This window comes from Phoenix dactylifera, unplaced genomic scaffold (genome assembly GCF_009389715.1).
Source record: "Phoenix dactylifera cultivar Barhee BC4 unplaced genomic scaffold, palm_55x_up_171113_PBpolish2nd_filt_p 000312F, whole genome shotgun sequence".
In the NCBI taxonomy this organism is placed as follows: domain Eukaryota; kingdom Viridiplantae; phylum Streptophyta; class Magnoliopsida; order Arecales; family Arecaceae; genus Phoenix; species Phoenix dactylifera.
In genome coordinates this window covers 375,463-401,966 of record NW_024067783.1, presented here as the reverse complement: position 1 = coordinate 401,966, position 26,504 = coordinate 375,463, and the positions used below count along the sequence as shown (strand labels likewise).

The 26,504-nt window shown below is 35.4% G+C and overlaps 1 protein-coding gene across 1 annotated transcript; it reads right to left on the bottom strand.

Annotated features, from left to right (window-relative positions):
* Positions 1-9,280: 9,280 nt before the first annotated feature.
* Positions 9,281-24,160, bottom strand: LOC103697677 (hydroxymethylglutaryl-CoA synthase-like). The gene is made up of 12 exons (XM_008779581.4): positions 23,952-24,160; positions 22,906-23,012; positions 19,161-19,293; positions 17,460-17,603; positions 17,048-17,206; positions 14,412-14,485; positions 14,249-14,324; positions 14,089-14,144; positions 12,810-12,897; positions 12,583-12,723; positions 12,345-12,494; positions 9,281-9,688 (listed from the first exon to the last, which is right to left on the bottom strand). The coding sequence occupies exons 1-12, from the start codon at positions 24,018-24,020 to the stop codon at positions 9,464-9,466; spliced, it is 1,422 nt and encodes a 473-aa protein (XP_008777803.1). The 5' UTR covers positions 24,021-24,160; the 3' UTR covers positions 9,281-9,463.
* Between the last annotated feature and the right edge of the window lie 2,344 nt (positions 24,161-26,504).

Sequence of the window (26,504 nt, the reverse complement as noted above, 5' to 3'; positions counted from 1 at the left end):
CCCGGCCTGGCCCGGCCAGGCCCACTCTCTAAATTGAATATTTGATCAGTTGGTGTCCCTATTTAGTATGTGTACAAAGGAAAAGAGGAAGGCATGTATATATGTATGCATGCATACACATGTTACTTGTTCAAGAGTACAGCAGAACAATATCTTCATTAAAAGATTTTCTTTTTTTATGGTAATCATTTTATAATGATGTTGCCATTGTAATTTTCTTTTCTCTAGCTTTCTTAGAATCTAGTATGTCATATATAATAAAGAATTTTTAGAATAGGAAAAGTAAACAATTAAAAATTCAATGAACAACCCATGATGATGTGCTAAAAGAAAAACATTGATGATCATTATCATTGTTCATAGCAACCTGAGAATTACAAGAGAAGCAAGATATAGCAGTTTGCAAAGTCTTAAAGTGAGAAATAAGAAGAGCTAGCTATTTCGAGGAGGCTAATTTCTTCCAAGAAATTTCCATACAGCCCAACTAGCAAAAGCAGGTCAGCCAGATAAATCAACATTTTTGACTAACAGTCTAAAGAAAAAAGGAGTAAAAGTCACCTGATGAAACCAAAAATTGAAAATGAGAAGGCTATATGCCTTCAAATACAAAAACCAACCACCAAGGGCACCAGAATACAACAGTAGCCACACACATGCATGCATGCCTGCACACAAGAAACACAAACAGAGAAAGGAAGGAAGAAGAGAAGAGAAGAAGAATAGAAAAGTAAACAAAAATCTTGCAGGCATCACTGCTTCTGGTCGGTAAGATTCAATTGTCTAGTTACATAATTTCAGTGAGGTTTAGGAATAGAAGATATTCGTCCAAGATCCTCATAAAGAACTCAATCAAATTCCTCAAAAAAGTTTTCAAGCACGGATGTCCTCCAATGATAAATCTGTCAAATGTAAGCAACATTCCTAAAAAACATAATTTGAATGGTAAGACTAACAAAATCACATCCAAACATTAAGGGTCATGGTCTGGCGAAGCCAGCTAAACGCAATATAATAATGTAGCCTCGTAACAAACCTGAGAGCACCTTGGAGCTCTAATACCATGAAACTTGGAAGAAATGTTGAATGGATAGATTAGCTGGCAATAATCTGCTAAAGAGGGCAAATGTTCCCATCAAATTATGATGGTTCATAGGCCTTTCATGTGTTACTATGCCAGTACCATGCATATAATGTATAGGCATGTAAAGAATGCAGGAGCTAGGAACAAAGAGAAAACAGGACTTGATGCAGGATAACTTTATGCTACTCACAGTCCAAAGTGTGACCAAGCATGACATGGGGGGGATCAAATGTGATTCATAACAGGTGGCCACCATAATATGTAGGAACCCTGCTTGTGAGTTAGATGCATGTAAAGGCACACTTAAAACCAAGTATAGAAAGGTGAATGTGCTTTTTAACATTATTCACTAATGGAGCTCATAGTTCATTTCACTAACAATGTTTCTGCAAGGATGAGCTACCAAATCTCCAATTTAGCCATCAGATAAAGGTGAACTACACATTCTCATAAATAATTCCACCTTAGATGCAATATGAAGTTGAGGTTTTTCTCTACATAATAGTAAGACCATAATTAATTACAAAACACTATGGACATGCTCAAGATTATCACATGTTTAAAGTTAACACTTACAGGTTAGTCTTTCTGCAGTCAATTGATGAATGTTTAAATTCCTTAGAAATATGATGTCATGATCGAACAACATGCACCTTGGCTAGAAATTGAAATTGAGTGCAGTCATGGATTAATGTTTGGAAAATGACCAATTTAAGAGAAGCTCACAATCATGATAAGTACACCTCGTTGTACGTATGCTTCTATATATGCATGACCAGATAAAATTACTTCTAGATCCCACCACCATGCAAGGCAGAAATAAAAACTACTACATCTCTTTCTTCTAATGTTGTATCAGGATTAACACATAGCTACTAGTTGCAATCATTGACGAGGACTAGAATACCAGGTCTCCTGCACATCAATCAGAGAGAATCTTCATCACATCAAGGATCTCAGAACCAGAATAGCAATGTATTATATATTGTATGAAAATTGGGATACAAGGTTAGGATGCATTTTTACAAAGTATCTTCTTTCATGAACATTTCAGGTCTCACTTGAATCTTGACTATATTGGTATGGACCCAAGACAGCAAGTGTCTCATCGTTAAGTGCTAAAATATGTAGGAGGACATACTCTAATCAAATTCTTGAAAAAATAAGTGTCCTTCTGTTAGATGCCAAGCAAAATTTACCTTCTGTTCTCCACCTTTCAAATTAACATTGGCATCTTAACAGGCAGGCAAAGAAGCTCGAGGCCACCACTACATTAAAATACTACAATCAAAAGAAAAGAATCATGGTGTCATAATAAAGATAAGCAGCATAATAAGACTAATTAAGCAAATAAACTGTTGCAAAATTACAGAATCATAATAGGCAACTAATTTAAGAGGAACAACAGGGTGAAAAGGGATCATGCCTGACTAAACCTAGGATTGTTTTTTGGCATTAGATCAAATAGAATGACTTTGCCATATCCAGAATAATGCTAATACAAGTTGAATTATGGAAACAAACCAATTGAATGAACAATGACAAAGATGCCAACATGAAAAACTGCATTTGCATGTTGATTTGAAATCATCATATTGCTTTGAAGAGGACCAAGAGGTAAATGCAACAAGCAACATATGGCTGAGAAATACCTACCTAGAGATGCAGTGTGCAGTGTCTACATGCATGTGCTAAGCACTTCATAGGGATGCATGTGGCTCAAAGAAGCATAAGGTATTATTGATCATAGATATAATGGATTTAACCCCATAATTCTTGGAGCAAAAAGAAGTTGAAGAAAGTGGTCCGCCAACTTTAATTACAATGGAAACTTTGAAGTCGCCAGAGTTTATTAGGATTGTTTTTCTTTTTTATATTTTTCTCCTATCCTTGTTATCTAGGTCTATTAGAAGTGCATATAAGTCTCAAAGCTAAAATGAAGTATTCGAAGTTTTATAAAAGAACCTTTTCTAGATCCTGTTAGGAGTATGAATAAAAAGGATTCAGCTTCTAAATGATATCTTTTCTCTTTCTAAGCAAATGTGAAAGACATTAAGTCTTTATTGACAAACACTACAGATATACAGAGGTAGAATTTTTTCTGTGCAAGAATTTCAACTAGCTTTGAATGAAGATTATGGTTCTCTACACCAGCAAATGCAGATAGGAAAAATGTAATGAAGAAAAACTGCAAAATAACTAACCCAAAGACATTTACTTCATTGTACAGCAATCTAGTAGCTAGATATTCGGGTCATAGAGAGGATTGCCAACATGCAGTAAGTTCTGAGTTACCATAAAGAAGCACAAGAGCAGAAATGAGTGAATGAAGAAACCATCATTCTTTCCATCCACGACTACCGAAACCACTCTTTTTGAAAAAAATCTAATGGCGGTTGCTTCCTTAAGCAAGGAGGAAAAGGATGCCATTACATTACATTATCAAAAGAGGAAGAAATGTCTGTATGACACAAGCCCCAACTAAAAAGCCTTTCCAGCTATGGACTATGGTTTCTCACTGGATATAGGATAAATGATCCCTGCTCAACAATACCAAAAATCAAACCAGCAACAGTTATAAAGACTTCAAAGTTACCCTAATCTAGCATCAACTAAAATTTTAATTACCTGCTTCTAGCTTATTAGAAGAACTATTGAATTTTTTGAGCGTCTTTGAGGAAACCTTTCTTCCAACTGTAAACAGCAAAAAGGCTGGATTCCTCTTGATAACATAGAGACAAATGTAAGAATCAGACTATGTCATGTATTTTCCACACTATCTCCAAGTCCCAGGCCCTTCAATCTCAGTGTGAGTGCCCAAAGGTTCAAGCCAAACCAATATTACTCAGAAGATTCACCTTGTCATGATCCAGCAGATTTTCATGGAGACTCGAGGTCAATGAAGGCGATAAGTTAAAGAACCACTGGAGACAGATGCAGATTGGTTTGCAACCACATTAAAAACCTTTCAGAATGTCTCCAACTTGAACCACCATAGCCCCAAAATTTAGTCTCTTGCATTTTCAAACCTCAATTACAGGAATATTGGACAAAATACAGAATTTCTTTCTCCAAAAACTTAATTCGCTCCCTATTTCTATGCTCGTCAGTTTTTCTCCAAAAGCATTAATCCCTAAGAATGATGATATCTAATAATTAGTCGTTTGATCACAAAGATGAAAAACAATTTAAAACTACCCAAAATTGGCATCAGAGTAAGTGAAATGATTTATAGAGCTGCATAAAATTTTAACATTTGGGAACTCTGAGATTGAATTTAAAAAATTCTGCAGAATAAAGCATAGGGCAGGAGAGAGAGGGAGAGGTGGATGAGAGTTGCACCAATCATCGACTAGCCAAAATATCCACACGGTTTGCCACTGACTGTAGTGAAAATCTAGCCATGTTGAATCTTACAAAAAGTAAAAGCATATGCACCATGCCAGTGCCAAACAGGCACAACATTGGCATGCAGCACTTTAAACCTTGTATTTTACAAGCTTGCTTCAATTAGAACCAACAAATGTTAAAATTATCAGTCACCAAGATGGTTGATCGGCATGAACTCCTTACAGTTTTTGTCCTTTCTATCTGGAGTGAGAACTAGGAATGTGTAACTGGATGCATAAAATACACCAAGCATATGCTGCAGATTAATAGTGGTCATAATAACTTCACCTTTTAACAAATTCAAAGACATCTTGAAGAACATGATTCCCTATAAGGACCCAAAACCATGCAATCATCCCTTCAATGCCTCCTTAAATCTCATCAAAGAGAAAGATTTCGACAGACCAATATTATCTTTCAAGGGTATTTTCAAACGGAAAGTTAAATGCACTGATCTCTTTTTGCAAAATTTACATCTTTATCAACACATCTTTCTTGTCTTGTTAATTTCCACTCTTACAAGTAAACTATCAACATTTTTCTTCTATCCCTCAAATCTTTCTCTTTCTTCCATTTGAAGTGCCTAGTTTAACTTGAAAGTCCCCTTCTATGTTAGTTGGTATCAGCATCTTCTATACTTTGGTTGAGTAATAACTTTTGCAGAACGTCCATCATGATCATAATTATCAAGAATCAAAATATCAAGAATTATTACTTATCAAGGCTTCGTAAATTTAATGTGCTTCTACATCCACAATATCATGACATTGAGGTTCAGATTAAGTTTGTTTACAGTCCCAAAATTTGATCTCTCTTTTTGGAAATTTGAGCCAAAATAGAATGCAAATATCCAAAAAAAGGAAATATCACAAAATGATTTTTTTAATTTTCTTTCTCTAATGTAAATGCAATTTACTAACTTCTAGGGAGTCCAAAAATTCCCTCAAAAATTCATCCTCAATTGTGTCCGATAACAAGTTCATAATCATAAAATGGGAATTCAGCATTTCAAGGAGGCATCCAAAGTTCAAACTAAAATTTTTGGGATCTCTTATGATGAAACTCACATAATTTTCACTTTCTATCTAATCTATCTTGTTAGCTTGCTCCTATCCTCTCTTGGTTCCACATATCATTTCCCTAGCTCTTCTTCTAATCCTCCAATCTTCGTCTTGTGCCCCACATCTAACAAAATAAAAAACAAATCCATTCTTTGTCACTTACCCAACCCCTTTGTCTGCATATCAAGAGAGGCTCATTCAATCTTATCAGCAGTGAAAATCCAGACTACATCTATTGTTCCATGGCATTCTGCACATTCCTTCAATTTAAAATATTTTCCACCAATGCTCTGTGCCAAGATATATAGGAAGAAGTAGAACCCCTTAGACCATCAATTTAATATTTCATTCATTCGAAAGAGAGCAAATAATACGCTAGAAATTAGCCTACAAAAGCCCAAAATCAATCATTCTTCTGCAATAATATCTAGTTTTCAGAGTGGCAAACTATGCGGCTAACTGGGTGGCTTTATTCGTTGCCCACCACGCTAGAGTTTGGGATACCCGTGTAGTAGTACCTCACGCTTTTGGTTACCTTCTTTCTCCTGATTTAACTGGTTGCTCCCATGCCCGACATGGGTGAGCTGCCGTTGTACCAAAAAAAAAAAATGGTGCTGCGATATTTAGTAAAAAATTGAAAAACTATTTTTTCTTTGTCCAAAAGCTAAAAACGTCTATTTAGATAATAATATTATATTATATGACATTTTATTATATTATATATTATATTATATATTATATTATAATTATATTATATTATATTATAGTAATAATGTACCATTAATAATACATTGCTATATCATATCATATTAGGTAATATTATTGTGCTATAGTATTCAATATTATGTTACACTATATTATAATAATATTATACAAAATAATAGTATTTTAATATATAATATTATATAATATTATACATTACTATGCAATATTTTTTATTATAATTTTATCATACCAAAAGCATTTTCTTATTTTGGTTACCAAATATATATTAAAATTTTATAACACTTTAAAAATATAGTTACCAAACAGTAAATTACTTTTTATAAAAACTCTACTTCTAAAAGTTTTACTTTCCAAAAGCTCTATTGCCAACAGCAATCCAAAATAGAACTTTAATCCCAAAATTTTAAACTAACAAAAAAAGTTAACAATATATGCCAAGCTTAATACTAGTTTTAATTGTTTTTAGTGCTAGTCCTGCATTCCAGGTAACGTGGTAGAAGAAACCATGATTTTAAATAATGATTTTATACAATCTCATGACTACCAACCAAAAAATAACGATATAAAGATTACAATAGCTATTGCAATTTCCGCGACCCTGCATTATATTATTTGGATAAATAATGTGAAAACATAATAGGTGTTATTTTCCATTGTTTTCCATCATAATAGACTTTTATAATATAAATAGCTACTCTCATGTATCTTCTTTTAAATAAAATAATATTTTCAACATTCAAATTTTTCTTAAAATAATATTATTCAGTTGAAAAAAAATCATATATTATTATTTTATCTAAAAAGAAATATAATACTCTTTTTCTTTATTCCATATTATTTTCCATTATAACACTAATATAACAGCCATTATTTTAGTAATTAGTTTTATTATTAAAAATTTAAAAATTATTTTTTGAGACAAATAAGAATCATTATAATCATTAAAATGGTCCATAATGGTTTTAGGGGCCATTATAATGGGGTAATATGTTACTTAAAACTTTGGAGGAAACTTGCCATGGTGGGCACGTGACTCAAAGTAGATGTCATTCATTCGAGGTTGGTTGATATTCCATCATGTGGTTACAAGTATTCCAAGTAGAGCCGAGCCTCGGGTCGTAACTATATTTATTTTTTGATTAGGCTTCGGACTAGTCCTACATAAAATTTGATATTTTTTATGCTCAAACCTGATCAAAGATCAGCTCTAATTCGAAGATATGCATGAACTTGCAAACTCAACTACATCCTAGTAAGCCAACCAGCCTGTAGAGTGTATATAGGAACAGGTCAAGAAGAGGTTGATACACTAATCTATTTAATAAATAGATGGGTTCCAGGTTTAGGAACCTGGCTTTTCTGACCCAAGTGTACTTGTTTCATGGTAAGGCCAATTTGTGACTTGTACCGGAGGTGCAGACAACGGAATACTGTAAATCTAGTCAGGTTGCGTTGGGTTTGCAGGTTGACTGCAACTTGTTTGCTTGTTCAAACCGATTAAATCATTAAATATATCAGAAATGAGTCATTCATTTAAGACATACTAGATTCGGTTTTAGATATCTGACCTGTTCACTTAATGGATCAGGTTCAGGTTGGTTATTTTATTAGAGAATTTGTTTTCCCAACCCAAACCTGACCAACCATTGCCCCTAGACGGTAGGAGAATTTCCTTTGATCGAAGAAGAGCAGTTCCGGCACCACAAAAATAGATGTGAAGGGAGGAGCAGTCGCATCAACAATCTCTCCCTGGAATATATAGAAATTGATGACTAGTTAAACAGTACCCGAGCCCCCCAACTACCGCATAGAGCCATCCTACAACCAGTCATATATCATCCACCCTATCATATACGACCAGTCCTAGATTGCCACGTAGGACCAATGAACAACTAGAACAAGCTATAAATAGTATTACTCGAAGATGGCATTTGGTACGAGGTGACGAGCCTAAGATGAGTAATACTGTGGATAGAGGAAACGAGATTATCGTACTTAATTGCACTACAGCGACCGTGATTCCAAATCACTATCACTTTTAAAATCACCATTCAACCCAGTGATGTTAAAATCGTCCTTAAGATGGACCTTCAAGATCACCACCGGACAGTGATAGTAGCTTGAAATTTGAAAACAGAAATGCCTCAGTACAATGAGAAATACCGCCCCAACCTCTTCTCAATCTTTGTTAAAAAAAGTTCTAAAATAATTTCTTTTAGTCCAAAAGTTAAAGAATCTCCTGAAACTACTTTGATTGGTTTTGATTAATTTTTAGTTATGTTAAATTGAGTCAGAATGATAAATCTTGATAATTTGATTTTTGTTCATATATGCGTGCGTGCGTGATTCATTTGAGAACTCTATTCCTTAGTTACAAAATATATGAAATATGCCAAAAATAATTTTGGTAGAACATAATCAGTGATTTTAGATTCCTGTAGCATACTAAATAGATTAATTATGAATATCCAAAAATCTTAGATCAGATTGTCATGAGATAAGAATCACTCACCGTTGATCTAAAATCACTGGGCGACCCCATTCGGATCACCAAACATGACCTAAGCAAATATCATTCACAAGGATCGCCAGATGCCAGCCGGATCTCCGCAACTACAGATCGGAGGGACCATGTTCCATCAGCTCTGTCATATTGCAGTAAACCTGCTCAATCTGTGTCATTACATAATACACAGATGGCCCATGAAGTCGAACTAAAGCTCAACAGCAAGGTGGGGAGGATCCAGTTGACCCCGCATGGTGCAATTTACAGGCATTCTGAAGTTGACAAGAACCTGCACACTAAATTGCAATTGTTATAGCCAACTAAACAGCAAAGTCCAATTGAGTCCAAGTAACTACACTGCAATTTCCATAGTCGAATAGAGCATTGGGTGATCAACCATGCAAAACCTCCAAACTTCCTAAAAGAGCAGCAGTAGGGCACGTAGACTCTGAAAACTAAGCCTTCAGGAGCAAATCGCAACTCAATAGCAATGTAGGCACAGAGATCAAACAGAAGTGCAAGAAAAACAGGGGAATCCCAAAGAAATTATAGGTAAGCTTAGAAACTGGATTCATTGACAACAACAGAATAAACACCAGCTTCTAATAAGCCCATGGGTTCGACATATAGAAAGAAAGGGGACAACAATAACACCATGCATTAAACAGCGATTCCTCCTGGAATTGAGGTGGCATAACATCAGTAGCCATTGGCCAGTGACCTATTATGGCACTTGACAGCATTCCCATTTGTAATGCCCTCAGCAACCTTCTTGGCGTAGTGCCTCCGATACATAGAATCAACCTTTGTGAGGTAGAATGTTCCGGGAGACAATAAGCTTGTCTCTTTGCCTGTCACAAAATCCTTGGCTCCATATCGGTGCTCCATTAACTTCAATGTTTCCACAAACTTTTCAGGCAGAACCTGAACAGGAAATAAAAGAAAAAAAAATTAACGTCTACAAGAAATATAAATGTGCACCACTTAATATAAATAAAGAAAATTATCCAACAAAATAAACAAGGGTTCTGTTCTGGTTCCCAGGCAACAGCAGAAGGGAAAAGAAATGGTCGAGCTGATGGGTTAGTCACACATCCAGACACAGTCACGGGCAAAACAACCATTACTACTTTCCGTGTGCAAGTTCGCGAGCAAGCAAGAGAGAGGTGCTAGTAGCCTCCACTAATATACAGAGATTTTTTTCGAGGTACAACAATTACTTCAATTTAGGCCATCACCTAAAGATTACTAACAAGGGCATCACATTTGTAGAAAGATGATTATTGTCAACATTTCTATGTGAACATGCATGCACAGGATTCTATTTTTTTCTCTAAGCAATATTATTTGCACCTGCAGTAGTTTCAGTAAATATAGTAGTCAAAGTTCTTATATCTCTCTTTTTCATAATCAGACTCAAGTCCTTTATTATTCTGGTTTTTAGGAACAAACTAATAAGTAATAGGTGGACAAGAGTATGCAAATAAGCTTGTGAGAGGGGAAGCACAAATCAAGCATCGGGATCTTCAACGTGGTGCAACCAAGCCTGTTATTCATGGAAGGCTGGCACCAATTAGTTCGATCTGTCAAATCATAGAAAAACTCCCACCAGCTAACTCCACATATTATTACCATCTGATTCTACTGAAGGATATATTCTCCAAAATGCAAGCTTGTATGGGTTACTAAGCAATCAGATATTATTATAAACTACTGTAGTGTTCCCACTTCAAGAGAATATATAAACAAAGACCTCTGGCCCGAAACTTTGTTACTTACAAAAAATAAAGTGCTTAAAATGGGCATCAATCTCACTGGAGGACAACATAGAACTCAATTATTGAGATCAGCAGAGCAACACGAGCATTAAATCCATTTATTACAAGGTATTACTCACAGTCAAAGTACAGAAAAACCCCAGTTTATGAGGAAAGGAAAGAATCCTTAAACAGCTTGGAAACAGCTATAAGAATGTAATCATGCAAATCAGATGACAGATTTGGTTAATCTATAGTTAATCCAGTCGGAATGGTCCAGCACATAATGGCTGTATTTGTTGAAGGTAAGCTAAAAAATGGGGAAGGGAAAGAAAGGAAGAATACTCATGAAGCAAGGAGAGCATGCATAACATAATAAGAATACCTCACTTCTACTTTCATAAGTTGAAATGAAATAATTCATGACGAACCAAGAAGTCCCTGAAAGGCAATTATTATTAGGTCCTCCATTGAAAGGAACTGAAGTTGGGTTTTTTTGGGTCACTTCTACTTAAGATAGCACCCAAGGATTTAGTCCGCAGGGAAGCGCTACAATTATATGCAACAGTAACAAGAGTTGTATTTATAAGAAGTAAAGTTACTTAAGGAGAGGGTTTCCTTCTACAAGGAAGGTAAACCCAGAGATAATTTCCTTCTAAATGGTAGGTGAATTCACCTTTTGAAGCACTTCCACTCTTAGGAAATCCAAAGACTCAATATCCTTTTGTTTCTTTAATAGAAAAGACCGAGTGTCCTTGAATTTTCTAGATATTTATGAAAATGACATCTTGCTTCTGAAAAGAGCTATAAGAAATTTTAGCACCAAAAGAAAAAGAAATACATGTTGGGCCCATATATACTTTGGCCTCCAATCTATATTTTTACCTAGATCATTAACCAGGTTTCTCTATACGGTGGATAGACCTAAAAATTGATCCATACGCTTCATGAATGGTTGGCAAAAGTTTGAGTGTTTACATACCAATGATACTTGCCATGTTATACCACACTGACTTTATTAATCTAAGTGTGTTCATGTGAAGCATACTTCAACCATTGACCACAAATGGACAAAAAAACAATCCTAGAAACCTAAATTCATTTTCGTTATTCTGTATAGACTAGCATTCTTAAACTTCTTACAATATTATGTTTAGAACCCAATTGGAAACACAGCAAGATTCGACCGAGCAGAGAACATATAAGACAACTTTTTGTAAAAGATGATTAATTTTTCTTACATTTTTTGTCGAGATACCGAAAAGAATCATGCATTGCTACTACAAAAGCAACAGCATCCATGTCAGAGGTCTGCATCACTGATAGTTATAATCATACATCTATAGCATGTTGATTCCTGCCATTATACATGTACGAGTCCAGATGCATATTTTATGCATGTTTGTGTGTGTGGAGCCTTGAAAGAAGAGGAGGGGGTTTACAATTTTCTTTTCTTTTTTTCCTCCAATGCGATCTGGTAGGGCCCAGGCAGGATTGGGGTTACTTGTGGTGATCTTTTTAAGTGGCGGCACAGCTTCCGGTTTTGGGGCCAGAGGCATGAGACCAGCATCAAAGCCCTTCTCATTATATATTAATAGATTCAGGTATTACAAACACAGATGTAAAGTTCAAATAAACAACATGATATTGACCTGCAGATGACATCTGTCGTTCAAAATGTTCACAAAGCATACACATTAAAACTAAGAAAAAAATGTATAATTGGAACATAACAAAGAGAAACATATAGTAAGCATAGTTCAATAGAACACGATAAGCTAGCAGAAAAGAGATTGTACAAGATTACAGAATAAGGGACATACCACATGTCTTGCTTCCAGTTTCTCTGATACATTCAACACAGTAGCAATGTTCGACAGGCTGAAGGGATGCTGACCATCATGAAGTTTGAGGGAGAACATTGTGGAAGATAGGCCACTACCATATGAGAACATCACAATCCGTTGACCTCCCTGAATATAACAAGTAACATTGAATTAGGGAAGGCCAATAAATCCCAGTGAACAAATAAACAGTATGCATGAAAGATAGAAAAATCACCAGAGTACTATGCTTGTTATGAAGTACAGATGCAAATGCAGCATAAATAGACGCAGTGTACATGTTCCCAAGCTGTTTTGGTAGCAAAGTAGATGGCTGAACCTTTTCGTCATATAAGTGCTTTGCAACTTGCTGAGAAGTCTGACCATTGTTACCCAAGTAAACAATCAGCACGTAGAAACTAATTACCAGATATGTATTAAAACAATAGTAACATGAAAAGTTACCTTTTCAAGCTCACGACTCTGATAGCTTTCATCACCAGTCAAGGTTGAAAAAGGCTCCAACTTTTCCCTTGCATCCTTCTCAACAGAGCTAAGGAAAATAATAACAGATGAAAACTGATTAAGGATTTGGAAAGAATACATTAGAAAGGTAGAACAAGAATCTAGAAAGGCGATGATAACATAAAAAAGCAAACAATTTGAACATAGTTCACCTTCTGTAAAGAAAACAGAAGGTCAAAATGCAGCTTCTAGATCAGACAGTTCTTGGAACCAAGCAACAAAATCCCCAGCAAGTACAAATTGAAACAACATTTTTGAAGAGTTTAAGCATTCAGAAATTTTCTGCAGAAATAGAGAACAATTTCATCCTTTTGTATCAATCTTCCTAGCTTGTGTTTAATTCCAATTTTTTACATGGGGAACAAAATTTTTGAAAAGGTGGAGAACATTTTCATTTCAACTGACAGAGCAATTCAAGAAAGTTAGAAAATCGCGCAAACCACCAAACTTCATTTCCTAATCTTAACTAATTGATGCACCAAGCTACATCCTTGACTCATAGAGACGGCTCCAAAGACTCAAGTTGACCACAGACATTACACAACATCAGATCTGGTTCAGGTTGGATTTTCACAAGGACCATTGGATATCAACCAACATCAACAAAAGATGAAGACTTAAGCCCTTTAAGCAACACTACATTAAACTTTTTCAGAGCCAGTCATAACAGATGACAACTAACGAAATGGATGATGCAACGACCTTTCCATGTATGTGATAATGCGTTATTTATATATCTGACAAACCATAGATGACTAGGCAAATTATTTCTCTGAGTATCATGAAGGACCATTTTGTATGCCAGTTTAGCATTATCATGGGATTAAGATTGAACAGCAGACCTCGTGTTGCAGTTATTTTCCTTTCTTTTTACTTTCTTGAAATTACTTTATGAATTTTATTTTTCATACCGAGCTGTTTTAACATGCAAGACATCAATCAATAACAACTCTAAAGTCATAAATTTAAGCACTGCAATTGAAAATATTAATAACATGTGGCTACCACATGGATATGTGAAGATTCTGACTTTTTTTTCTTTGGTAAGCAAGATTCTGACATTTTGGTGAATCATACAATAAACAGCAGATTAAGTAAATGATCGGAAGCTTTATATTTCAACATACAGAAACTAATGTCATTATGGTCACAGAAATCAATTTTCTATTAAGCATTTAGCTAAAAATTAAAAGGACCACCAGTCATAAGAACGTAAAACCTTGGATTGCGCAAGAAATCATTATAGTAGAGCCGAGCAAAACTCTTCTGCACGAGCTGCAACAACAGTAAAGTAGAGGTTAACAAACATTATCCTGAAGAGCTTTGCTTGAAGGGAATAGATATTGAATTCACAGGAAAATGCCGTATCATTCCCATACCTTGTTATATGGAGAATGGAAAACAAAAGAGTCTGCATCGAAAATTGAAAATTGCTTTCCCTCAAACTTTTCATACCTAATGACATGAAGATGTTGGAATTTCAGATGTGGGTGCAGAGTGAAGGTACCAAAAGCAGCCATGTCCGAATCTATTGTGACTTACTTGCTACAAAAACGTTTGTAACACGAATCAAGCGCCATGAGGTAGCATGTCTGTGATAACTTTCCATCAACGACCTATAGAGATGTTGCACTAGGTATAAATAGAAGCTCTATTGCTCTAATATTGACAAAGTAGAGCCTTCATAGACTATAAGGATGGTACCTTCCGATTCAGATCCTTCAATAAATAACATGAATAGCAATAGACATTGTATAACAGTTAAAATAACAGATGCGATGATAATTAAAACAACTTCTTCTACTTCCAGAGCACTGCATGTGCAGGACTTTGCTATGGGATCGAAAAATCCACATTAATAAAAACATGCAAATATGGATTTGATGATCATGTATAACTTGCAAAAGGTTCAAATGTGGAACCATTATGACATTTGCATATCTAGGGATGGCAGTTCTCATCTCAGAGCTTAGCACAAAAATCTGAGTCTTAGTAGAACACGTGCAGCTTAATGTTAGTCTGAAATCTCAGTATGACAGACAAGAGGTTTTGGGCAAACAGCAAGGAAAACAGATCAGAATAGACATCTAAATGTTTGAATAGACATGGGAATGTCTCTCTTATTCATGTTATTTCATGTTCATAATTGAATTTCAGGGAAATAATTATCTTAACAAACGCTTTGTGCACTTTTATCATCACAAAGCTAAAGTCACCTCAAACCACAACTGTCTTACCTCATTTACATTTTACTGGATCAAGTCATGAATATCTATGATGTCTCCATTGTAAAAAGGCCATCAAGAAACAAATTTTTTTGGTACTGTATACTTCATGCATCTTCTTGTTCAAAATAACCCATATGTGGAAGCTCATTTCAATAACTCATGCATATGAAATTTTAAGATGGAAGCATTAGTTAAACTTCCCATGTCCACCATATCGACCATACTGACGTACCAGTGGGCACCGGTACCGGTACCATACCGGTTTGGCCGGGTTTCGGCCCCGGCATCTCTTTTTTTTTTTTTTTTTGGGGGGGGGGGGGGGGGGGGGCAAACTCAAGCATCTTGGACAGCCATGTGTTGTCGGAAAAACGCGTGACCTGTGCCACTTTCGGCCACAGCAGCGTGGTGCTGTGGCGGAAAGAAAGACAGCACGTGGCCACGCATAGTCGGCCACGGAGAAAGGCTGTACGTTGTGGTCAAAAAGGCCACAACGTGCGGCAAATTTAATATTTAACCCGTACCGGTGGGTACAGAGTTGGAACCGATTAGTGTCGACCCAGATGGGTTCAGAACCGATTTCAAGGGTTGTAGGCTCTGGTTCAGTACAGACGGAACCGACCGGTTCGGTACGGGCTGAACCGACCGATTCCGGTCGGTTCAGCATACCATGCTTCCCATTATTCCTTTTCTAAACGAGATAAGTTATGTATAACAACAGGTAGAGTACAATACATTACTAAACAGTAAAGCAAGAAGCAATTTGACATTGCAAAGAAAAAAGACCAATCAAGGAGCAAAAACTTTGAACATAGCCTTTTTTTCTTATTTTTCAGAGAAGAAGGTAAGGAGAGTACGGGCCAAACAGAATAATCTTAAAGGTTAAAACGTTGAGTTAATATATAATCCTAATGCCAGCCAACATGACTCTATTGGATGGAAATAAAAAATATGAAAAAGGTAGCTTTCATGACCAAAAATAGTCCTTGAAATGAAAAAAAAATGTATAAACAAGTAATCATCAGTAAGAAAATAAAAATGACAACAAAAATAAAAATAGATCATTTGACATTCTTCTTGACCACACATATTCCCTAGAAGTAACCAAACAAATGTGTAAAACAGTAATGATCAAGAAGGGAAAAACCATAGAAGTCTAGAAGACTAAATTATTGTACTAGATTTAAGCAGATATACAAAATGAGCTCATAGATTAACGGAAAATTAATTCAATGGCTGCTATGATTCGGTGCACACATGCCTGCATCAATGAACACATGTTTTTACCATGTTTCCATGTCATATAGAAACACTAGGATACTTGCATGGTTCTAGTTTATATTGAATATGTACAGATACATAATCATGTACACATATATGAATGATCTAGATTATGGGAATTTGCTTTGTCGGACAATATTGTATCATTTGTATGTGTTATCATGTGAGTGTCATGCCCATCTTGACTCTGGAATAGAATTATAAAAACAAGATGAGTAAGGTCAATCATGCCTAAGAGTTTGGTGTTCATATTACGTGGCATGTAATTACATGACATAATGTGGCATAGCACCAAGTGTGCTTCCAAGACAGCTGGTATGCGACTTAACTGATCCCACGCATTTTTCACATTTCTGAGAAATACTGTGGCCTTGCCACTATTCCATGTTGAACTCAGAACCTCTCTGCTGGAGAGGGGTGCCAACCTGGGAGTTTGATTTCGTAAAAAAATCATTTGCCATTAGTATAGTATTTCTCAAGGACTAAAAAATAATAGCTAAACTACAGACCAAAAAGCTATAGTTGGTTAGAACAAACTGCAAACGTTATGGAAGAGAACAACAAATAAGAATCCTAAGGTAAGAAATAGAACAGGGGGAAGCCAAAAAACAGTTGCACAATCTAAGTACAAGATTAAATACAACACAATAGCAGGACAGTAAGAGAACAAACCGGATATTCACTTGCAAGGTTGGGCTTGTAAAAATCATAAACATGAGTCATGTGAGTTCCCCTGTATTTACTTTCAAAAGAAATGGGAGCATTTGGCCCAATCAGCATTGCAATAGCAGCGGCACCCCCAGTAGGCCGAGCTGGCCCTTCTGCATAAACCTAACAAAAGAAACATAATGTTATGTGCAAGGAGAGATGAGGATCTTGAATAATTATATAGCAATCTTTACTAGTCAAATATATAATAAGTGAAAAGATATGGAACATAAGCTTCTTTTATTCTATACAATTGTCTTCCAGCAGTTTATTACAAATAGTCATCCATTTTTACAACATCTGCATCACATAACCAAGAATCACTAGTTTTCTTTGGAAAGTCCCCAGAAAGAAAAGAACATTTGCAAGATCATACCGCACTGTCTGTACAAACAACAAGTCCATATCGCCCATCCCAAGAGCTACTCTCCACCCAATTGACACAGTTAAATAGAGCAGCTGTCCCCCCATAACAAGCATTTGTTGAGTCAACACCTTCAACATCAGTGTTGCCATATTCCTGATTTTTTACATGAGAATTGGTCACAAAATATTAGTGGCCAATAGTAATTGTTTGAATGGATGCAAATAAATGATATAAACTGAAAGCTACAGAAAAAAGTGAATTGTGTGATTGGCAATGTGTTACATGTGATAGATTAAATTTAATTATGGACGGTATTTACTCAAAATATTTATCACAAATGTGACTTATGCTAAAGTGTCAACTGGCTTTTTATTTTGTTGGAGGGAGGGGGGAGGGTAGGAAGATGCCAACAGACAATGGTCTACAGAATAGGGCAAGCATTCCCTCAGTGACTCTGAAGCCCCAAACAATAACTAAAGCCCTGTTTGGGAGAGCTATTAGCAGTAGAGCTTTTGGAAGTAGAGCTGTTAGAAGTAGAGCTTTCTGAAGTAAAGTTTTTATAAAAAGCTGTTTGTTGTTTGGTAACTACATTTCTAAAGTGTTGTGGTACTTTAACATGTATCTGGTAAACAAACTGAGAAAGTACTTTTGTATAACAAAATTACCATAAAGGACATTGCATAGTATTATACAATAAAGCATAATAAAATATAACATATATTAATATATAAATATATAATATAGTATAATATTGCTGTAATGTAATATACTATTATTATAATATAGTAATATAACTTCGTATACTATAGCATAATAATTTAATATAATATTAAATTATTTAACATAGCATATCAATGTATTATGATATAATGTAATATAATATTATATTTATAGTATAATATAATATAATAATAAAGATACACAATATTATAATTATTAGCATACATTAATTTTTCATAATAAAATATAATAATAAATTATTTAACATAACATATTAATGTATTATGATATAATATAATATAATATTATATTTATAGTATAATACAATAATAAAAATATAAAATATTATAATTATTAGCATAAATTAATTTTTCATAATATAACATAATATTAAATTATTTAAGATAACATATTAATGTATTATGATATAATGTAATATAATATTATATTTATAATATAATACAATAATAAGAGTACAAAATAATAATAAAAAATAAGAATACATTTTTTTGCACGGAAGGAAGTCTGATCCACAGCTAGAGTTCTTTGTTAGGGTTCCAGTAGATTTTTAGGTTTATAAAGAGACAAAGTATGTAATTGTTATATTTTGTTATGAGTATTTTGGTAAAAAAAACAGTTTTCCGACAAAGCTCAAAATAGCTTTTTGGGAGAAGCTCCATTTTGGAGCTTTTTTCCAAAAAGCTGTTTTTAGCTTTCTGAAAAAAGCTTAGACAACTTTCCAAAATTTTTACCAAGCACCCTTTTTCATCCAAAAGTACTTTTGGAGGGCCAAAAACTGCTTTTTCGCCCTCCAAAAGCTCCCCCAAATAGGGCCTAAGACAGAATAAGGACCCACAACTCTGGTAAATCCACAAAGAAAATTTACCAGCAGGCTTAGCCTGGCATCTTAACTAATAGCCTAGAATTTATCACACATGGTACATGAAGAAAAAAAAGGAAACATACTTTTCAAAAGGCTATGGAACAAACCTCAAATATTTGCATCAACCAGGTCTTAATAGACTTACTCTTGTCGATCACCGTCTCACTACCAACTTCTAGGCGACCAATTTGTTTTGGATCAATCTGATACTTCTCCAAGAGAGATGTAACAACTGTCAAGCTGAATAAAACTCCTAATAAGTAAGAGAATCTTAAGGCACCATCTTAACACATGGACAGTATGCATGTTTAAAATAACGGTGGCAAACATGCTTTTCATCCACCAAATGAATTACATAAAATAATCACAAGATTAGAAAAGGAAATCCAACCCTATGAATGGAGATCAGTTAAAAGATTATCAATAGATATCAACAGGTTGGAGGTAAATCCTATGGTTATGAATAATAAGATGTCAACAAGCATTAAACTTTTCAAAAGTGAAATTGCATCAACTAGAATATCCAACACCAATTATTGTTTATGGTCCTCAGTACAACTGAAAGGCCACATTCCAAGGTAAATCAACAGCAAATACGTATGGGCTTTTACTAAATTGTGATTACTAGAACTAAAGTAACCAAAGGCAGAACCAGGTATTCCCTTGGAGTGCCAATAAATGCCTTTAATATAATAGACTCTACAAATATAGGAAAATTGAGTTGATGAAAATGCTAGTTTGTTGAAGAAGCATTCATGTTAAATCATGCAATGAAAATTTTCTGTAGTTGATTATGTACCATTTATTCATTTAGGGACACAAACAGGTTCATTTATTCACATGAATAGACATAGATCTAGATTTAATTATGTGATTGACTTAAATCTAAATTATTAGTTAACTTTTCAAATTATTCATAAAAAATCTTTATTGCTGATAATGAAGGGTACAGGTAACATGAATCTATTTGGAGAAAAAATGGTGTATTAGACAGAGAAATTTTATTATTCCATTTTATTTGAGTGGAATAATCCCAAAAAAAGGGAGATTCAAACACAATGAGTAGATTTTTTTTAAAAAAAATAAATTTATTATATATAAAATATCATGTGGATAAAAAAATGCCAAAATGAGGAAGATTGAAGAAGGCACGTAGTAAGTACGAAATTTTTAAAAAGAAAGTAGAACTGCAATTTATAAAATATCATGTGGATGAAAATCATGCGATGGTATGTTTCAAAATTTATGGGACAGATATAAGGATTTTCTGATTTCTAAACTTTACCGGAAGCAAGGATAACATGAGGCAAAAAAATCTAAACTTAAAATGAAAATGTAAGGAAATTAGTCCCCCTAATTACGATCTCCTTCTCTTTCCCCTCTTTTTCTTTCTTCTTTTTTCCCCTTTCTCCTGCTTGTAGGTAACTACAAGTGACTCATAAGTTCCACATGGAAAGAGTTTTGTAGAAAGGATGTTTTGTCTTTTACTAGTGGAAAAATAGGTAACTTAATAGAAAAAAGAAAAGATATATCAATAAGACGCATTAATCTAGCAATAAATAGGACTATGCATAATGACAACACATTTATAAATTCATGTTGTTATATATTCCTTATTGAGGAAATAAATTCCCAATTAAATACAAGAGAGGTAGTGAATAAATGGAGATAGATGAGAATCTTGGAAGATACAAGAAGGTCAATTGCATGGATGGTTGAGTATAGCTTTTCCATGGAAACATAGTATTTTCACCACATTCTGACACCTGAGGATAAATTTGTATACAGCCATGTGACAAGGCCAAGATAAAGTTAAAAAAACGGTTCTCAAACAAAAGGGGGTCTAGAACTAGGTACTTGAGCAGGGTACTCAGAAGCCAAGGCTCCAACATTACTAAGTTCTGCTCAAGGAGCAAACTACGTAGTAGAGGAGTGGCTTGAGTAGTAAAGGAGCGGTTTGATGTGTATATGACGCCTTACAAGCCGAGTGAGGAGAGCATCGACCTTGACAGGCTAAATAGCCGTTGAGCAAAGACTAACCAAGTCGAGTTTGAGGCCAATCAAATATAACCTATGGGATTTCCCTATCGACCTAGCAAGGGGATCGTGATATGGTACAAGACATAATTGTTACCGAAACGTAGAGTAGAAAAACAATAAGCTTCAATCACTGAAACTATCAAGAAAAGTGGAAATAGGACATGGATAAGTGTCGACACTAGAAATGGGCGGTTAATGGATCATTTAAATGTATTGCATACATACTAGTATGTAACTATGAGAGAAGGACCTTTGGTCAATCAAACACCAATTGTTTATCATTATCTTTTCTTTGCCTTTGCATTTATACTTAATTACCATGCTTTATTTGCTTTTCTTTACCCTAGTTTATCCATAGCCGTTAGAGTAGAACCAAAGCCCCAGCTATAACCTACCTTCTCTTCTTCTGAGTAGGCGGTGTTTCAATGGTAAAAGTCCTTGAAGCTCAAGGCACCAGGACCCATGTACTAAATATGCATGATCCTAAAAATAAAACAGTTTTTTCCTCCTCTTGAAAAAACCCCAGAGGACTGGTATCTTCTATCTCTCAAATGTGCTCTCTCCCCAACTCTCCTCTCCCCTTACATTTTTTTTTTAAACACGTGCATAGCACATGCAAAATACTAATAGACATAACGATTGCTTAGACCTTCCATGTCTATATAGAATGCATTCACTTTATCAGGTCACATAACAATGTTGGATTACTGCATCCACGTGATATCTCCAACATGAGTGAATTCAGCCAAGGAAGCAGCAAAGGTAAAAGTCAAACCATACGAGAAGGCTTCTGATCCCACAATCCTGGAATTTTCAGCATAGTAGAATCAATCTAAAAGCTGAACACCTTCCACAATATGTTTGGTTTTCCCTCCCTCTGCTTCCTCTCCTTAGTCAATCACACCCACATGGTATGTAACACATAAAATACAATAATCAGGCATCCATGAAGCCCCCTGATGTTTCAAACATAGATATTCTCGAGAAGTTTAGGTAGAAAAGCTGTGAAGCGGATGAGTTTGAGATGTGTCTATTCTGGGATTGCACAATCCACAGAAATATAGATTTGTATTTTCTCAACAAATGAGATCTCCAATGTTATTCATCATCTTCATACCATCAAATCACAAACACCTACGTTTTTGTTATTCCTGTGAACCAGATATACATATACATATACATACAGAGATATACACACACACATGATTTATTCGATAAATAAAAATTCGAAAACTTGATAAGACCAGATAAGTGAGATAGTCAATTCGAGATAGGAAAGGGAAGAGATAGGAACTGGTTTGGCAAAAGATGCAAAATACAATACGGTTTTTCATTTCATTCCCAAACAAAAGAAACCTGAAAATCTCAAATAGGCCATTTTCTTTTGATTTAAATCTCTCCAGCGCAAAAATGTATCACTAACTCTTTAATCATGGACAGGAAAAGAGGAAAAGGTCATATGTAATCCATCCACGAAGATTAACGAAGGAAGATTAGTATTTTATCCGAGATTTTACAAATACTCATTTTTCATGTATATGTATATGCAAATATAAGTATATATAGAAATACATATATATGTATATGTAAAATCTTGTGAACAGCTGAACAATTGCAAAAATGAATCTAATATCTCGAAGGAAATAAAATAAATACTGTATGCTCAGATTAGAAATACAAACACCTATGGATAAAGATGAAAATATGCACCCAGGTATTTATGCAATTTCACAATGAAAAAATTAAGTCCCATTTATATATGAAACATTACATCCTGATCAGTTTAACAGATTTTGACTAAGAGATAATTACCTCATGGATATCACATCTTCCAGTTCTGTGCAAAAGGCCATGCAATCTTGCCCAAGGCCAATGGTGTACTTTCCCTTACTAGCCCCATCATAAGCCTCCAAGGCTTCCTGCAGTGAACACAGATAACCATTACACATGTCCATCTAAACACATGATGGGAAAACAATTGTTGAAGAAAAACTACGCTTACCAAAGGCACATACAAAGCTACTTTTAACACATATCCCCAATATCATATCAATTCCATGATCAAAAATGAAAAAAAAAAAAAAAAAAACTATTTGCTGCCATCTACTCATCAGTGTTCTGTTTCCTCTACTCCAAACCGTCCCTCATATTTAAAATTTGGCTAATTTTGGGGCAAATATTTACAATTAACCATCAGGAAAACAGTAGAAAACCCAAAGTTTAAGCATTTCTCACAATCCTATTATAACAATACCGCAGCAAAGCCACTTTTAATGTCACTAGGATATATATCAGCAATACAAACTCCAAAAATAAAAAAAAATACCTTTTCTTTCTGTCTTTGCTCATCTTGCTACTTCAAGAATTGACTCTTACATTACTATTCAAGTACTACCAGAAAATAAAAAATAAAAAATCTACAAAAACTTCCATCGGTAACTCCAAAGAGAACAGTGAAAACCCGAAGTAAAGCACTTCCCACAATCCTATTACATATCAAAAACAGTACTGCCTCATCCTCCCTCCGACTCCCAAAAAAAAAAAAGAAAAAAATCTTACGATGCTCAGTCCTTGTTCATCTCTTCCACTCCAAGATCCCTCCCTTACATTTCACTTCAAGGAAAAAAAAAACAAAATATTGATTTTTTACCAAAAAATAAAAATCCAACTAAAATTCGCAACCTATCATTCATTAAACTAAAACTTTATATTTATAAAGAAAATAAAATGATCTGCCTGCATAGCTTAAAAAGTTAGCCTGGGAACCAGAAACGAACAGAAATCCACGTCCGGCCAAAATCTACACTAATTCTGACAGAAAGAAACACAGCATAAATGAAAGAACGATGGAATCCCACCTGCTGGACGCAAGTGGGAGGAAAGTAGAAATCCATGGCGAGAATTCCCACATCCTTCCTTTCCTCCATCTCTCCCTCTCCGATTCCAAAAACCCAAGATCAGATGAAGACGAGCTCCTCCCCCTCTTTTCCCCTCTCTCTCTCTCTCTCCCGCTCTCCACTTTGATGCGACGGGCGCGGAGAAACAGAGCAAGCACCGCTATGCCACCGCGATCTCTCTTCGCCCTTTATATAATCCCTCCTCCATCCGCAATGCCTCCCCATCCCCATCTCTCCCCTCTCCTTTCCGGTCTTATTACGTTTCACGCCATTAAATCTATTAGGGAACTCCAAATCCCACCCAAGAAAGATACATCCATGACGTGTCATCATCATCTTTTGTTTCCCCGTCATATGAGTCACACTCCTGGGTGACAACGCACGTGTTCGCACTGGAAATTATGTGACTGAAGATTCTGGCACGCGAGTTGTGTCGCGATCTCGGGACTAGACCTGCTGATCTTGTCGTCGGGTTGCGTCGCGGTCCCCTTCCTGCCATTAACGCAGGTATGGTAACAACCGTGAACCGTCACACCTAAAACTTACTTCAATACCATGATGCCAGATTGATACCAGCTGAATTCACAAATTTTTGACACGCCTATAACTTGTGCCGAGCTCAAAATTGTTTAAAAAGATATTATCTATATAAGGTATGTGCCGAAAAAATTGCAATCTTCTTAAGAAAAATTTAATTATAGTGACCAAGTAAATCTGGAGACGTGGCGCGGGTTCTAAACTGCTATTCCATGATATTCGCACTTTTAGATAAATGTGGTCTCTTAAGCCACATATTTTTATAAAAATTTAATAATACTATTGGCTAGATAATTTTCTTTGTAGTTCATCATTTTAAAAGCTTTATCCGGATATTCTTTGTATTATTTTTTTTTCTAATGTTGCCGGTTACACTGGATGTCGTGTATGTGTGAATCACTGTTGTAAAAAAAAAAATTACTTCAATGACGTGTCATGTGGTGCCATTTTGTGCGATATGTTTGCGTGCCCATGGGATTTCCAATTCTGAACCAAATGACGGACGATTTGCCCCGCGAGTTGCGTCATCCGCTCGGGTTCCTCTGGCCATCTGATTGGGATCGGACGGGTGATAGGTGATCGTTCCTTCCCTCTAAATGGCAACACGGCATCCGAGTCTTTCCCGGTATTTCTGTCTCCCTACGGGATTTTCGCACACAGAATCGCCAGACTAAAGATTCTGGCACGTGAGCCCTGTCGCAGACTGAGAGATGAGACGCGTTTCTCTGGCCGTCAGATTAGGATCGGATGGTTGCGAGGGGTTCTTGGGGGTAGGTTGGGCGTGTTTATAGCGTACACGACTGACACGGACAACTCTCGATTTGTTGTATCCGCCACGTGATGCACACGTGGCTTGGGGCCTCGTGTATGGAGGGTGCGACACCTCGGGAAGTTCGCCTTCAGATTTGAATAGCGTCGCATGGGTGGGCGAGCCCCATAATGACGGGAATGGGTTTTTAAAGCAGGATGAAACGGTCAGAGCGCCGGTTGGGGATCGGAGGGGTAGGTGAGGGATTGACGGATGCTAGCGACTCGTGTATATAATATTGAGAAGTGGGGTCAGGCAAATGGTGGACGGCGCGAACTGCATCGGGACTGGCTGGTGGGAGGAATTAAACGTTAATAAATTCTTGATTTCGACGCTCAATTGGATCATTCGTGTTTCATGCACGTGGCTCCTTAGTTCGTGGTGGTCTAGTTTCTTTTTTTTTTTAATTTAGACGGATATTTTATGTTATTTTAATATAAATACATCTTTAAAAAATTATAAAATAACCTAGCCCTAAAAGATCAAATTGTTTAGTTTGAGGTGGTCAAGTTTTAATTTGTTTTTAGAACTCATTTGATTTGTAAAAAAATGAAAATAAAAAGATGTTTCATATTTAAAGATTAAAAAATATTTTTTTATAAAAATAAAATTTTAGTATTTTATAGAAAAAACTCATGTGGAATATTAAAAAGTTTAATTTTTATCGGCTAGAAATTAAGCTAATTTTTTTCGAAAAGTATCTGTAAACTTTTAGAATTTGTTAAAAATATAATAAATATTTTATATAATTTTTTATATTAAATATCAATTATTTTTTCAGGCATCATATATCTAAATATCAACTTTAAAAAAAAATCAGTAAAAAAAACTCTTTTCGCGAACCACATGAGCCTGTGATTTATGATCTATCGGTGGATCAATTATTTGCATGATAGACGCTCTCCGACAGGAGTGAGACAAAGAGTTGGAAGGAATCAAATATAAAATCTCTTTGTTGGACCAATGTTGGAAAACTTGGGAAGCCAAATCGGGGTTGGTGGTTTCAAAGACGCAACTTGGTTTCTGCTTGAATTTTAATATTTGATGAATAAATTCATGCATGAAGTTTTTACAATGTTGGGTAATCCTAAAAGTAAAAGCGATAAGAGTTTGATGGCGGTAGGAGTTTTTGGTCATCCTCACATAAAAGTGGATAAGATCCTCTATTT